At 60.3% G+C, this 13,305-nt stretch overlaps 1 protein-coding gene across 3 annotated transcripts; it reads right to left on the bottom strand.

Annotated features, from left to right (window-relative positions):
- Positions 1 to 2,067: 2,067 nt before the first annotated feature.
- Positions 2,068 to 13,216, bottom strand: CARHSP1 (calcium regulated heat stable protein 1). 3 transcript variants are annotated; one of them, XM_082750126.1, is made up of 4 exons: positions 13,117 to 13,216; positions 4,865 to 5,029; positions 4,191 to 4,313; positions 2,068 to 2,486 (listed from the first exon to the last, which is right to left on the bottom strand). In XM_082750126.1, exons 2-4 carry the CDS (start codon positions 5,020 to 5,022, stop codon positions 2,324 to 2,326), a joined length of 444 nt encoding a protein of 147 aa, XP_082606252.1. In that variant the 5' UTR covers positions 5,023 to 5,029; positions 13,117 to 13,216; the 3' UTR covers positions 2,068 to 2,323. The 3 variants fall into 3 exon arrangements, with proteins under 3 accessions (XP_082606252.1, XP_082606253.1, XP_082606251.1); XM_082750127.1 differs by lacking the exon at positions 13,117 to 13,216 and adding an exon at positions 12,899 to 13,078; XM_082750125.1 differs by lacking the exon at positions 13,117 to 13,216 and adding an exon at positions 6,490 to 6,608.
- Positions 13,217 to 13,305: the final 89 nt, after the last annotated feature.

The following is a 13,305-nucleotide window of genomic DNA, read 5'->3' as shown; positions in this document are numbered from 1 at the left end:
TCCGCCTGCAGGTCCTCCCCCAGATGACACTGGCCCCATGTGGCCCTCCAACAGAGCTGCTTGTTTGGAATAAACGCCTGCTTTGGCTTCTTCCTCAACAGGTCCCTTGGCCTGGTTGTAACTGTTCCAAACACACTTTGAAAAGCAGTATTGCAGTAAAAATATGCTGCACCATCAAAAACGACCTCCCCTCCCCCTCAGGAGACCCTGGCTGGGCAAGGCCTTCCCAGGCTGCCCCGTAAGTCCCACCCAGAGTAGCCCCGCCTGCAGCCCCGTCCCCCTACACCCTGCGCCTCTCCACCGCGCGTCTGGACACCCAGGCCCTCGCCTTCACACCTCCCACCACCAGCCTCCCCTCGGGCCGGCCTGCCCCTGCTCTCAATGCGCAGACTCAACACAGTAAAAGTTCAAGTGCTTCCACGGAGCCAAGTGGCATTTGGTTGTCACGAAGCCTGATTCCACTGAAGCTGCCCGACACCGGAGGAAGATGATTACAGGGAAAGGGACGGTCCCATTCTCTTCCTCGCCACCCCCAAAAACCCAGCCTGTGAAGCACAATGAATGAAACAGCGTGACTGTGTCCGCCCCACTCCGGGGACAGGCCCATTACCTGCCGGCTCGCAGGAGAGGCAGCCGGCCTCCACCTCCACAAACAACGCAGAGCCTTGCACAAAACACAACTTTATTGAGAGAGAAGCTGCTGGTGGGAGGAAAGATGTGGATGGAATCCCGGATGCTGTTCCCAGCTCTGTCCCCAGCATCAGACGTCCTCCCTCAAGGAGCTCCGGAAGCAAGGCCCGCAGCCAGCAAAGGCCTCTGCGGACCCAGCAGGAGGCAGGGGGCGCAGGGGCCCTTTGAGGGGGCCCCACAGGCCAGGAAAAAAGCAGACCAACTGCTCGCTTCACTGCGCTGTTTCACTGCGCTGTCTGCCAGCACGCACGCGCACACACACACGCACAGTCAACACACTTATTTGTGTATTTTAAAAACTCACCAGTTGTCAGCAAAATATTTCTACCTTCCAACCCCTTTCAAAGGAAGCTCTTCCCAGACGGAAAGACAAACAGGACCACAGACAGACACCCGACAAGGACCTTCCTGCTCCTGGCATCCCCCCGGCCCCGCATCCCCCCGGCCAGCCTCCCTTGTGCGCAACACCCCCGTCTGCCCCTCAGGCTTTCAAGGGTTCACTTCCCTGCACTGACACATGGTTTCCTGACTAAACATAAGCCCCATATTTCAAAACATTATTACCCAGCTATTTCTATTTTTAAATCACAACGAGAGCCAAGCCAAACCAAACCACCGCAAAGAAACTCCCAAGGATATGTTTACGGCAAATATCTACAAAGGTTCAAAATGTCGGCAGCGGAGTGCGCACAGGACTGGCTCTGACTGAGAGGCTTCGGGATTAAAAAAGGAAAGAAGAAAATCCCAAGCATGTCTTAACACCAGTTTGCACCAAAGGTGCATTTCTCCTCTAACTTTTGACTTGACCAGGCCGGCCCAGAAGCGAGCTACTGACTCTCTTCTGGATGGATCTGGACAAAGGTCTGATTTTAAACAAAGACCCTCCCTGCTCCCATGCCCACCCACCACCTAAAGGACCAGGAATGTGAAATGCCTTCGAAATGATGATCATTCACCTTGAAGGCAGAAGGAGACCGGGCTCCTAGGAGAGGATGCAGCGGAGCTCGGCAGAGCCAAGGGGAAGGCTCAGGGCTCCCGGAGAAGCACTTTCCCCCAGATGCTCAGTAGTGACACTTCCCACTTGCAAGGCACCAGAGCCCTCCCCTGCTCGCACCGTTGAGCCAGATTCTCCCCCGCCCAGAACCAGCCACAAGGAGCAAGAGAAAGGCCCAGGCCCGGGGCCATGGGCATGAGGAAGGTGGCCACATGGGTAAGAGTGCATCCGAGGAAACGTGCAGGGCCCCGGTCAGCCCTGGTGCGGACTGGACCCGGGGACTGGGTCTCCAGTCCAGGGGCACAAAGGACTCTGTGGGCTGGGGAAGCCTGACCCACCCCCGGGCTGGGGTTGGACCCTCCACTCAGCCACCAGCGGGCACCCCTTTTTCCATGCTTTTAATGCTTTTCAGATGGTGAGAGACTGTTGCAATGGTCAGAGGCTGTGCTGGTGGCCGAGAGCACCCCCATGCCTGCCCCCCACGCCCCCTCCTCCAGGAGATACTTGAAAGGGACCGACGGGCTTCTCCCTTTGAAGCCCCACCTTAAGCGGCAGACCAGTATCTCCAGTTTGGTCCTGCCTCCTCCTCCCCCGAGAGTCTCCCGCAAGCCCAAGAGAAAGGGGTGCTTCCGGCCTCTCCTAGGAGCTGACGACGTGGCCGGACCAGGTCTCGTGCTTGGTGCCTGGAGCCAGATGGGTGATGACCACCTCCACGGCCTGCAGCTTCTCGTTCTTGGGGGGAATGGAGCACATCTTATAGGTGACCTCGTCGCCTTCCACAGGGACGTACTCCCCTTCCACACTGCAGGGGTGAGGAGACAGCACTCAGTGCCCCGCACTCAGAAAGGACCGAAGCCCCTGCTGGTCAGAGGGCCACCCCATCTCGGTGGCCCCCTTCGTCTCCCCTGACAAAGAGGCCGAGACCAGGCTCAGCCCGTCCAGGGCTCCACACTCTCAGTTAAATGGAGGCACCATGGGCCTGGGGACAGAAGGGCAGGGAACGCTGGTCCGAGCCGGAGAGGAAGACAAGTCACCATCGAGCGCTGGTGCGACGACTTCCTGAGCTGCTGCAGCACACCCACCCTGGTCCCAGGAGCCCCCACAAACCCAGCTGCGTGCACTTCTGCCCTCCGACTCCCCAGGCACTCAGCAAGCTTCAGGAAAGTCCCTTCTGTGCTTAAAGCTAGTTCCAGAAAGCGTCCTCTCCCTGTGACCGCCCCAGGAAGATTCTCTCATGTTTGAGGGGGCACAAGCCACCATCTTGCCCGTCCTGGTGAGTTGCCCATCTTGACACCCCCTTGATAACCCCCCCAAGAGGAACACCCCCCTCAGTCTTGGAACTGGTTTGTCTTGACGGAAGAACCCCCTAGTAAATGGTGCCTCCCTCTTGGATCCGGCCACCCGGAAGCCCAGGACTACACACCTGCAGCCCACTTCCGGCCGTGGAAGCAGACATCCCGTGTCTCCACCTTTCTGATCCTCTCCCCAGCCCCGTGTTCTCCTTACTAACTTATTTTTCATGGTGCCCTGCGACTATCCTTGTAAACCATTACAGATTCCTTCTGAACAGGGGCAAGATGAAAATACACGTACACACCAGTCTACGTGTGCAGACACACGTCAGACACGCAGACTCTGCATCTTTCTCGTGTGTGCACGGTAGAGGGTCCGTGAAGTCCCAACGTGCAAGGACATCGGGGAGAAGCATCAGGAAGGAATCCCTCGCCCATGCCAACCATCACTTGGGACAGTGCCCTGCCTGCCGGCAGAAACGGGGTTTTCCTCTATTGCCTGGTCTGCTGTGTGGGGTAGGACGCAGCCTGCCACAGCCTGAACTGAAAGATCAGGGGAGGCAGAGGCCAAAGAATGGGGCAGGGGTAAGGGGTGTGTGAGGAGGGCCCCCCCATATCTGAAGGCGGGAGAAAAGCGCAGGCTGCTGGCTGCCTTCCAGCACTGAGATCTCGAATGTGTGGGCCGCGCCCTGGGCCTCCTGAGGGTTTCCACACAGGAAGGAAGGACGTCAGTGAGCAGTGGCAGGGGAGAGGGTCCAGTTCCAGTCTTCCTTCCTGGAGCACGGGGGTCATGCAGCCCCGAGCCTCACCAAGTGGCATCCCCCAAGGTAAGCAGGAAGCCAGACCCTAGGTCCAACGCAACTCCTGCAGCTCCCAGGGGTGCCCCCGTCCCCATCCACCAGATACACACGGGCACTCAGACCCCTCCCAGGGGTTCTCAACATACTTACGTGTGTACACATGCGCTCTCTATCTCTCGTGCACACACACACACACACACACACACACACACACAGTCGCCTGCAGCCTCCCACACACACCACTGCCAAGTACAGCCTCACCACCCCACCTCCAGGCACAGTCACACACAGGTCACAGGCAGAGTCTCACACCCTCACACACAGCGCCCACCAAAGTCACACCCTCCCACTGCCTCCTTGGGGCCTAGGCAGCCCCTGCCCCACCCCAAACCACGCAAACCAGCCCTGACTCACTCAGAAATGTGCAAGAAGATGTCGGGGCCGCCATCGGCCGGGGTGATGAAGCCATGGCCCTTGGATCGACAGAAACATTTGCAGACTCCTTTGTATACAGGACCTTGAGAAGCCCTCACCGTCCTGACAGAGATGAGGAAAGTGTGAGGAGGCCCCCACCAGCCCTCCAAAACAGCCTCCCACTCTCCCAGGACACACCCAGCTCATCCCAGAACCTCCCCCTCAAAAGCTCTCTGAGCATCCCTCCAAGGACTAACTATTAATCACAGCAGCCTCTACTCCTTGGGCCTGAGATATGGATCTGCCAGGCACTGTGCAGGTCCTTTGCAGCTCTGTAGCCAACCTGCTACTGTCCCCATTTTGCAGCTGAGGAAGTCGAGGTCTCGCAGAGGAAGAGGCTTGTTTGCGGTTAACACCCAATCATTTAAGACCCCACTGATTTCCCGTTTGTTATGACCCCCAGCTTGGGGCAGGCTCAAGGGGCCTGGGGCAGTGCCCCCCAGAGTTTACAGGGTACCTTCCTAGTCTTGCACCATCGGTCCTTACCCTAACCCATTTATCTCCGCATTTGACAGATAAGGACACTGAGGCACAGAGATGACCAGACACAATGATTCTGGCTCTGGGCAGGAGACCTATCTTAGGAAGCTTCACCAGGCTAGCCCAAGACTCACGCTGAGAAGGTCCTTGTCCGGCGGGTGGGCAGTGGGCTGGGGACCACGTTGCCCCGAAGAGGGGACGGTGACCGATCTCGGGCCCGCTGGGTGTCCAGCAGCCCCACCGAAGTCTGGTGGGTTGGGGGCTGTGGCGGCGGCGGAGGCTCAGATGACATGGCTAACCTAAGGAGAGACAGAGGGTTCTCAGGGGCTAATGCCTTGCAAGGAGGCCCTGCACCCCCAGCCCTGTGTCTGAGAATCTGCCAGTTGAGACCCACTGTTCTTGGCTGGGGTGCAAGGTTCACTCAGCACAGAGGTCACCTTCTCTGGAAACATGCCCGGGTCGCCCCAGCTGGGTCGGTGCCTCGGCTCCTGCTGCAGCCATAGGCCTCCCTCTGGCATCGTTCTGCCAGGAAATGCCGCTTGCCCCGTGACAGGGATGGCATCAGTCCACTCTACGTCCCCTCCATGCAGCTCAGATCTTGGCGCACACGGGGCACTGAGTCAATACTCATGAGAGGGAAGGAGGGAGGGTAGGCGGCCAGCCACCTAGATCACTCTCCAGCTCCCCAACAGACGTACCCGCTAAGTGCCAGGCACCATGGGGAAGGCGGAGAGGCAAGGAAGAGAACCACACACAGTGCTCCCCCAAGAGGAGCCTCTGGAGAGGCACAGACCCCAGCTTTGCATCCCCCGGAGGCTGTCACTAGCCTGCATTCGGGACAGCGAGCCAGAGGGACCCAACGTGGCAGGGCACTGCAGAGGCCCTTACATGTCCAGGCGCTGAGCTGGCACCCTGCCTGGGCCACGGGCCACGAGGACACGGATTCCCCTGGTCACCCTCAGCGTGCATCAGAGTTGGGCTCAGACCGGGCCACGGGCTCTGGGGTCGGCGGACTCCCTAGCTGCTGCACAGATCTGGCACTTGTGCCAAGAGCAGGACGTGGCCACTGCCCTGAACACGTGACCACTAGGGTACCTGCTCTGACTTGGCCTTGGATCAAGCCCAACAGGAAAGAGCAAAGCTCGGGAGCTAGCGGGCTTTGGGCAGTCCCTTCCCCCTCTCTGGGACCAATCTCCCCATCTGTAACATGGGGCAGCTGAGTGGGCATCCCTGGGCACCTGTTTGGGGCTGGTGATGGCAGGGAAGATGAAGCAGAGCCAGGCCCCAAGGCCAGGGCAGCAGCGGCGGAGCCCTGAACTCACACCCGGCTCAGGCATGCAGGGCAAGCTGGGGCGGCAGCAGCCCCGAAGGTTTGTGGGGCTCACACAGGGTTTTCACATTGAAAACAGGGGCTATCCTAAACACAGCTCCCTCAAACGGGGGCTTCAAACTACTCTGGGAAAAACTCGATCTGATCACCCTGAACCCCCAACTGCCACCCTGCTTCCCTCACTGACGGTGACTCTGTGGCTCCGGGCCCTGGGCTTTCAGCCTACATCACCCAGGAGTGTACCCTCTGCCCACATCCCAAGCCACCTGAGACCCAGGCCTGGTTCTTCCCCCGAAAGGGCCAAACCTCTGCCCTGTCCCCTTCCCCGACATTCTACCCACAGCCCCCCACACTCCCCTGTCTGGCTTAGATCTGTCTTGCTAGGAAGAAAGAGGGCTGGCTGGCCTTCTGGAGGAAGCGACAAAGTACCTCCTGACCCTTCTCTCAGCTGCAGCCGTGGCCAGGGAGGACCGGGGAGCCCCCACCTCATAAAGGTCCCGGCTGCTGGGCTGGGGCTCAGGGCTCCAGCATGACCCAGCAGCACAGGTCATAGAGTCCCGGAATGTTCCAGTGCTTGGGGTTCTGGGAAGGGGGCTGGCCCAGAGAAAGGAGCATCCTGCCCAGGCTTCCTGGGACAGCAGGGGGAACAGCAGTGGAGGCAGGGGATCCCCAGCCCCACCATCCACAGTCTCCTTGCCTTCCTCTGCAGTCAGGCACATCTGCCTCACAGTTTTGCCATGAAGCTGAAATCATAGACCACACGCTAAGCACTCAGCATCGACCCAGCACAAGCGAGCAGTAACTGCCAGCAATCACTGCTGTAACTGTCATCATAAGGTCATTCCACACACAGGTGACTGGTGCCAGGCCCTCTGGTCATGGCACTAGAGACACGAGCCCTGAATTTGGAGGCAGAGAATAAACAGGTAGATAAGAATATAAATCATCACAGATTCCCAAAAGGGCTGGTAAGAAATACACAGAAAAAGTAAGTGGGTGGAGATGCTTTTCTAATGAGGGTACATGTGGGGCCCTAACATTAAGAGTCAACCATCTGAAAAACCGGGAGGCTCTTCCAGTTAGGGGAAACAGCCTATGCAAAGGCCCTGAGGCTGGCAAGGGCCCAGGTGTGGCTGAAGGCCAGCAAGGAGGCAGTGGAGTAGGCACCAGGGATGGGGAGGTGAGAGCCAGGAGATGAGGGCCAGCTTGCAAATTAGAGGGCATCATCATCAACGTCCTATGTCTTCTCCTTTCTTCACATCTGTCTGTCTATCCGTTGCATACCCCTTACCATGCCCACCTCCCCCTGAATTAATGAAACAAGCCCAAATTAGGGGCCCCCTTTCTCTCCACCAGAACATCCCTGATTCCCCAAATACACCTCGGAGATGCCAATGGGAGCCCGTGGCCATGAGGGAGAGCAACCTGAGGGCAGCACAGGGTCCCTCCATGCCCCTAGGGCCCAGCACTGGGGCTGAGGGAGACTAGCGCTCCCTTCCTAGCCAGCATAAGAACCAGGAGCATCGGCCTGGCACCCACCGTGAACTTGATATGCTCTCTCGTCAGCACAGTCCAGCAAGGGGTGGTGACGGCCATGCTCATGTCCAGCAGTGTTAGAAACCAGGGCCGGAGGGCACCACTGGCTGGGGCGGGGGGTGCAGGGAGACCCCCGGGTCCTTCACCACTGCCCTGCCCGCCTCTCTCAGCCCATCTGAGCTGGAGAGCAGCTGGGGCAGCTGGGGCAGGCCTGGCTAGAGGCCAGCCCACCCCCAGGGCCGGCAGAGAGAAAGAGGAGTGAATGGCCTCTGTGTGGGGAAGGCCGGGGTCAGAGTCCAGCTGTCAGGAAAACAGCTGGGGGAGGGGGTAGCCAGTCACCCAGGAGCCAACCCTGCAGCTGTTGCCTAGCCCCCCCACCCCATTCCACACACAGATGGGGACAGGGTGTACAGAGGGCCAGATACACCTCCCACCCGGGTCCAGGGCTCCCGCAGAGGCGGGGCCCACCCTCTGGGACCAGCCCCCTCCACCACCAGCCCAATACCCCTTAACTCCCCACAGCTCCCCACGGCCGGCCAGGAGCAGTTTGCAAGAAGATGCCTGAAGCCCAGACATGGGAGGGGCCTCTGACGGGCAGCACAGTGGCCTAAACGTCCCTGGCCAGGGCGCGTCACAGCTCCTGTGCTTATGTACATGTCTGTGCACACGTGTATGTGTGTCCTCACATGCATGGGCTGGTCACTGCCTGTGTGTGCACACCAGGGGACCAGGTGGGGCTGCGTCTGTCCCCCAAGCACACTGGGGGCTTGCACGAGCCCCTGAGGACCCTGACAAAGGCTACATCCTTCCAGCGGTTGCCAGACCACACTCCCTATGTGCAGGAAAATTGGACACTAGGACAGCAAATTCCTGCCCTCAGGAGCTTACGCTCGGGGACTGGAGACCCACAACCACAGGGACAAGAGCAGTGTCCTGGAGTTAGGCACCTCGCCCAGCTCTACTCGTTCATCCCCACTTTGCTGATGGGAAAACTGAGGCACAAAGTGTCAAGTGCCTTGGACCCCCCCCCCCCCCAGCTAAGAACTAAACTGGGGAAATGTTCTGGAGAAAAAGCAAGCAGGGGAGGGGAGCACGGGTGGTCTGAGGGGGCGAAGGGGGGAGAGGACACACTGCCCTTCCCTCAGTCAGCACCCACCCCAGGTTCTAAACAGTGCCCAGAGCCAGGGGAGGGGGACCCAAGGTCCTAGAAGTGAGGGAGCCAGGAAGTCGCTCCCACCCTGGCTGCCCTCGGGGAAGGGTGTGTCAGCAGGGCCCTTCTCCCTGGAAAGGGTGGAGAAGGGGGCCTCAACCCAAAATAGCCTGGGAATTTTCCACAGGCCCTGCCTGTCCTCATATTAAGTTCTGAGAGTCCACCCAGGCACCAGGTTCTGACCTTTCCAACACCTCCCCTCAGCCCACTCACCTATCTGGGGACTCCAGACAACCCTGCAGACCCCTGTGAGCCCCCACCTCCCGCCTCCCCACCCTGAGAACCCAGCAACCATAGCAAGGATGAATCCGTCTGAAGCCAAAGAGCCAGGTGCTTTCTCCAGGGAGGGGAGCACTGACAGTGTTTCTCAGTCATTTACACTTTAGTGAGAGGGAGTTTGCAGTTTACTTCCCAAGACTCCATTCTTGGTAGCTTTCACACCTCTCCCGGACAGCAGGAAGGCGGGGGCCTGGGGGGAGTCTAGGGGAGCAAGAACTGGGTTCAATCACGTTGGGTGCTTCTTTCTCCGTGTGGTTCCTGGCAAAGCCAGGCCACTCCAAGCGTAGACTGAAAACGGGGGGTGTCTTGAGCCTCACATGGGTTTCTGGCTGGGGGAAGCCAGGGCTGGCATCATGTGTGGACACGTCCCAGCTGCAGGACCAGGCCGCTGCTGGCACGTGGGGGTGGCTCTGAACCAGCTCACACAGAGGAAGGGGGCAGGGCACTGGAGAACCAGCCATGGCTGAGGAAAGGGGACAAGAGTGAGGCTGTGCTTTGATTCATCTGATGGCCACTGCCCATGACCCACCGACCTCGCTGTTGGGCTCATCACTGAGCGCTCATGTACTTGAACTAGATTCATGCCCACGGCAGGCAGCACAGCTGGGGAGATGCCTTAATCCCCATTTTACAGGTAGGGAAACTAAGGCACAGAGAGCTTCTCACTCTTTAGGGGCACCACGAGTGTGTGGAGACGGTGATAAAATGCAGACTCTAATTCTGAAGGGCGGGAATGGGGTGGTCCTAAGGTGCCCCCAGTGCAGCAGGTGCTGCTGAGGCAGGGAACAGAGCAGCATCAGCGTGGGGCGGCTTCACGACCTGCCCTTCACAGCCGGTGGGTTGGCAGGTGTCAACTCCCGGTGAGAGGGTGGCAGGGAAATGGGGGGGTGGACAGGGGTGAGGTTCTGGATGACTCACAAAGTTACTCTAGGGCACCCCAGGTTCCTCCTTTGTAAACTGACTCCCTCCCCACCTCCAGGCCAGCTGGGCCCCCCGCCTGGCAGAACTGAGGGCTGACTGTGGAGGGGCAGGTCTGCTACGTGGAGGCGGGACAGAGGGGTCCCAGGAAGCGAGAGGCCCCGTACACGGAGGTATGACTAGAACATTATCAATGTTGACCTTTGCAAAGAAAATCATGGCTTAAGATATATGTAGTCTGCAGTTGTTGGCAGTGTTCACCATCCTTGCCTCTAACTCATCTCTCACTGCCCACACATTCAGATATAGGGGAATATTGATTGACAAAATATTAATTGCCAAATAACACTAGTTAGAGAATAAGAAAAATGCAGGCACCTGATTATATAATATTACATAAATAAAATGTGTTTTTATAAGTGCTATTGGAAGGAAATTCCTCAATACTTTAATCACACAGAATGATGGAATCCTAGATTTTTTTTTCTTGTATTTACTAAGAAAATGATCATGCCTCAAGTATATTAAAATGGAATAGGGAAAATTAAAAATTGTTTTAAGATGATTTGCGTGTGTTGTGCGTATGTGAGAGAGAAAGTGAGAGAGAGGCCCCGGGAGGGGACCGGAGGCGGGCCTCTGCCACCTCCCACTCTATTGTTCGGGAGAGAGCTGCCGCGGGCAGGGAGGGAGTGGATGGAGGGGAGGCAGGGGCGGGGCGGAGGAGGCAGGGGCGGGGCGGAGGAGGCTAGGGGAGGAGCGCCGAGTGGAGCCGGGGGCGCCGGGCCACCGCCGGCCAGCCGCCGCCCGGAGCCAGCAGGGCCCGCCGCAGAAACACAAACGAGGCGGGAGGGTGCTGCCCGCAGACAGACGCGGACAGACCCCTGGCCGGAAAGTGCCCTGCCGCCCTCACCCCACCTCCCTGGGGCCCCAGAGTACTGAGAAGAGGCCGGAAACCCTTGGACCCGCGGCTGGGGAACCCGACGCGGCCCCTCCAGCGTGGCCGCCTGACCCCCGCCCCGGAGCACCCCGACGGCCTCGCGGAGACCAGCCCCGCCCGGCGGAGAAGGTCCCCCAGCGCCGCGCCTCCCACTTCCAAGGGCCCTGCGCCCCCCTCAGCTCGTAGCCAGAAGCCGACTCTGCACCCCGTCACCCCCGGGTCACGCATTCCCGTATTGCATCCTTGCCTCCAGCTCTCCCCGCACCCCAGGACTTCGCGGGGTGGGGGTGGGGGGCTGACCGGAGTTTCAGGCCCGACTGTGCTCTCCGCTGCCCCTGTGACCGCTGGCAAGTGACCTCCCCACTCGACGCCTGTTTCCTCATTTGTCAAACGGGACACTAATGCAGCATCCCAGGCCCCCGGACGCGGTGCAGACGGTGCCCGCTACAATGGCCTCAGCCAACAATACCTGAGCCGCTAATGGGGGAACTGTCAGGCATGGGGCCATCTAGAATAATCCCTCCCATTGCTGTCCCTGCTGATGAGACAGAAACCAAAAGCCCTGCTCGGCCACTCCGCGGGACAAAGAAAGACGTTCCCCTCCCAGGGGAACCCACCCTTAATGGCGACCGAGCGCCCCAGGGCCCCGCTGGGTCTGGCTCAGTTCCGCGACGCTACAGGGCCCTGTTCTTGCGCTGGAGGGGCTCCGGTGCCACTTGGGGGTGTTGGGGGCGGGAGGATGGGCAGCCAAGCAGTGAGAACCCGCGGCCACCAAGCCCCCCCGCCCCCAGCCGGAGCGCAGAAGTAGGTGGAGAGGGCCCGGCGGAAGACGGGAGGCCGCCCTGAGTCTTACAGGGGTCACTTCTGGGGGGGGGGGTCGGGGAGGGGGTCATTCCTGGCAGTGGGACCTGCAGGAGCAAAGGCCCGGGGGAAGGAAGGAGGTGGTGGAAGCTGGAGAGGGTCGCCATGAAGGTGACAGAAAGCCCTGTGGACAAGTTTGGGACTTAGACAATAGGGACATCAGCGGACGACTTTAAGGCAGGGGGTTGATTTGAACCGATTGTTTTTACAAGTTCCTTCTGGTTTCAGAGAGACGAGAGGATTGGCGGGGCCAGACTGGAGGCGGAGACAGACAAATATTAAAAAAAAAAAAAAAAAAAAAGGCAAGAAAATATATGACAGTAGCTAAACGCTTCTCCCGGGACTGGGTTAGCCTCCTCCTTTTATTCTCTCACACCCCGTTATCAAAGAAGTTATACCACTCGTCTACAGATGGAGAAACTGAGGCAGGAGGCCTCCTCTTTTGCCGTGAGACACCTCTGCCAAGGGGAACGCAGGCCCTGCCTGGAACCGCCTGATTTCCCCGTCCCCCCCACCCTCCCACCCCACCCCATACACACATCCACTCCAACCCCAGAGAAGATGCGGGGGCCTGGGACTTTCTTTTAAAAAATCAAAAAACAGCGCTGCATGTCCGGCCTGCAGACGGGCTGCCGGCGGGGCGCGCGCGGAGGGAGCCTGTGGGCGCGGGTGAAGTTTTTCTGCTCCGCCCTAAGGCCCCCCATCCGGGCGCAAACACTCGGACAGCGCCCCGCGGCTCCTCCTCCCCCAGGTGCGGCCAATCGTGCGGCGCCAGGACGACTCCCTCCGCCCCAACATCCCCCGCAACCCGGGTCCCACCGCCCGCGCCGGCCGCCCCGCCTGGGGTCCGCGCACCTCCCCGCGCGGCGCCCCCCACCCCGCTCCGCCCCGCCCGCGCCGGCCGCCCCGCCTGGGGTCCGCGCACCTCCCCGCGCGGCGCCCCCCACCCCGCTCCGCCCCGCGAGGCCCCCACTCGCGGTCCAGCCTACGGGCAAACCGAGGGGAGGCTGTCCCTGCACGCCGCAAGCGCTGCCGGACGTCCGCCCCAAATCCCTCCGGCTGCGGCCACACCCGCCCCCTTCCCGGGGATGAGTAACCTGCTCTCCCCAGACAGGCCGCGGCGGCCCGGGCATCTCCTCCGGGCCTAGAGACCCAGCCCGGACCCCCACGCCGGCGGAGCCCCCATGCAAGAGGGGACTGGATGCGGGCGGCCGCCACAAGGCCACAAGGCGGCCGAGGTCCGGTCCGCGCTCCCGCCGCCCCGGAGAGGACACTCCGCCACACCCCTCTGGGGGACCCGGAGAAGCTCCCCTACCTGCGACCCGTTCCGCTTCGCCAGCTGCTCGGCTGTGACTGCGAGAGAAGAGGGGCCGGAGAGGGGGCGTGGTCATAGGGGCGGGGCTCCCCGAGTCCCCGCCCCTACGAGCCCCCAGCCAATGGGGCGGCGGGCCGGAGCGCCGGACGGCCGGGAAGCGCGGCGCACGCGGCTGCGCCGGCGGGAGTT

The sequence above is a fragment of the Mustela nivalis genome, assembly GCF_964662115.1.
Source record: "Mustela nivalis genome assembly, contig: HAP1_SCAFFOLD_690, whole genome shotgun sequence".
Classification (NCBI taxonomy): Eukaryota; Metazoa; Chordata; class Mammalia; order Carnivora; family Mustelidae; genus Mustela; species Mustela nivalis.
The sequence above is the reverse complement of the archived record's forward strand: the minus strand, read 5'-3'. Positions and strand labels throughout refer to the sequence as shown.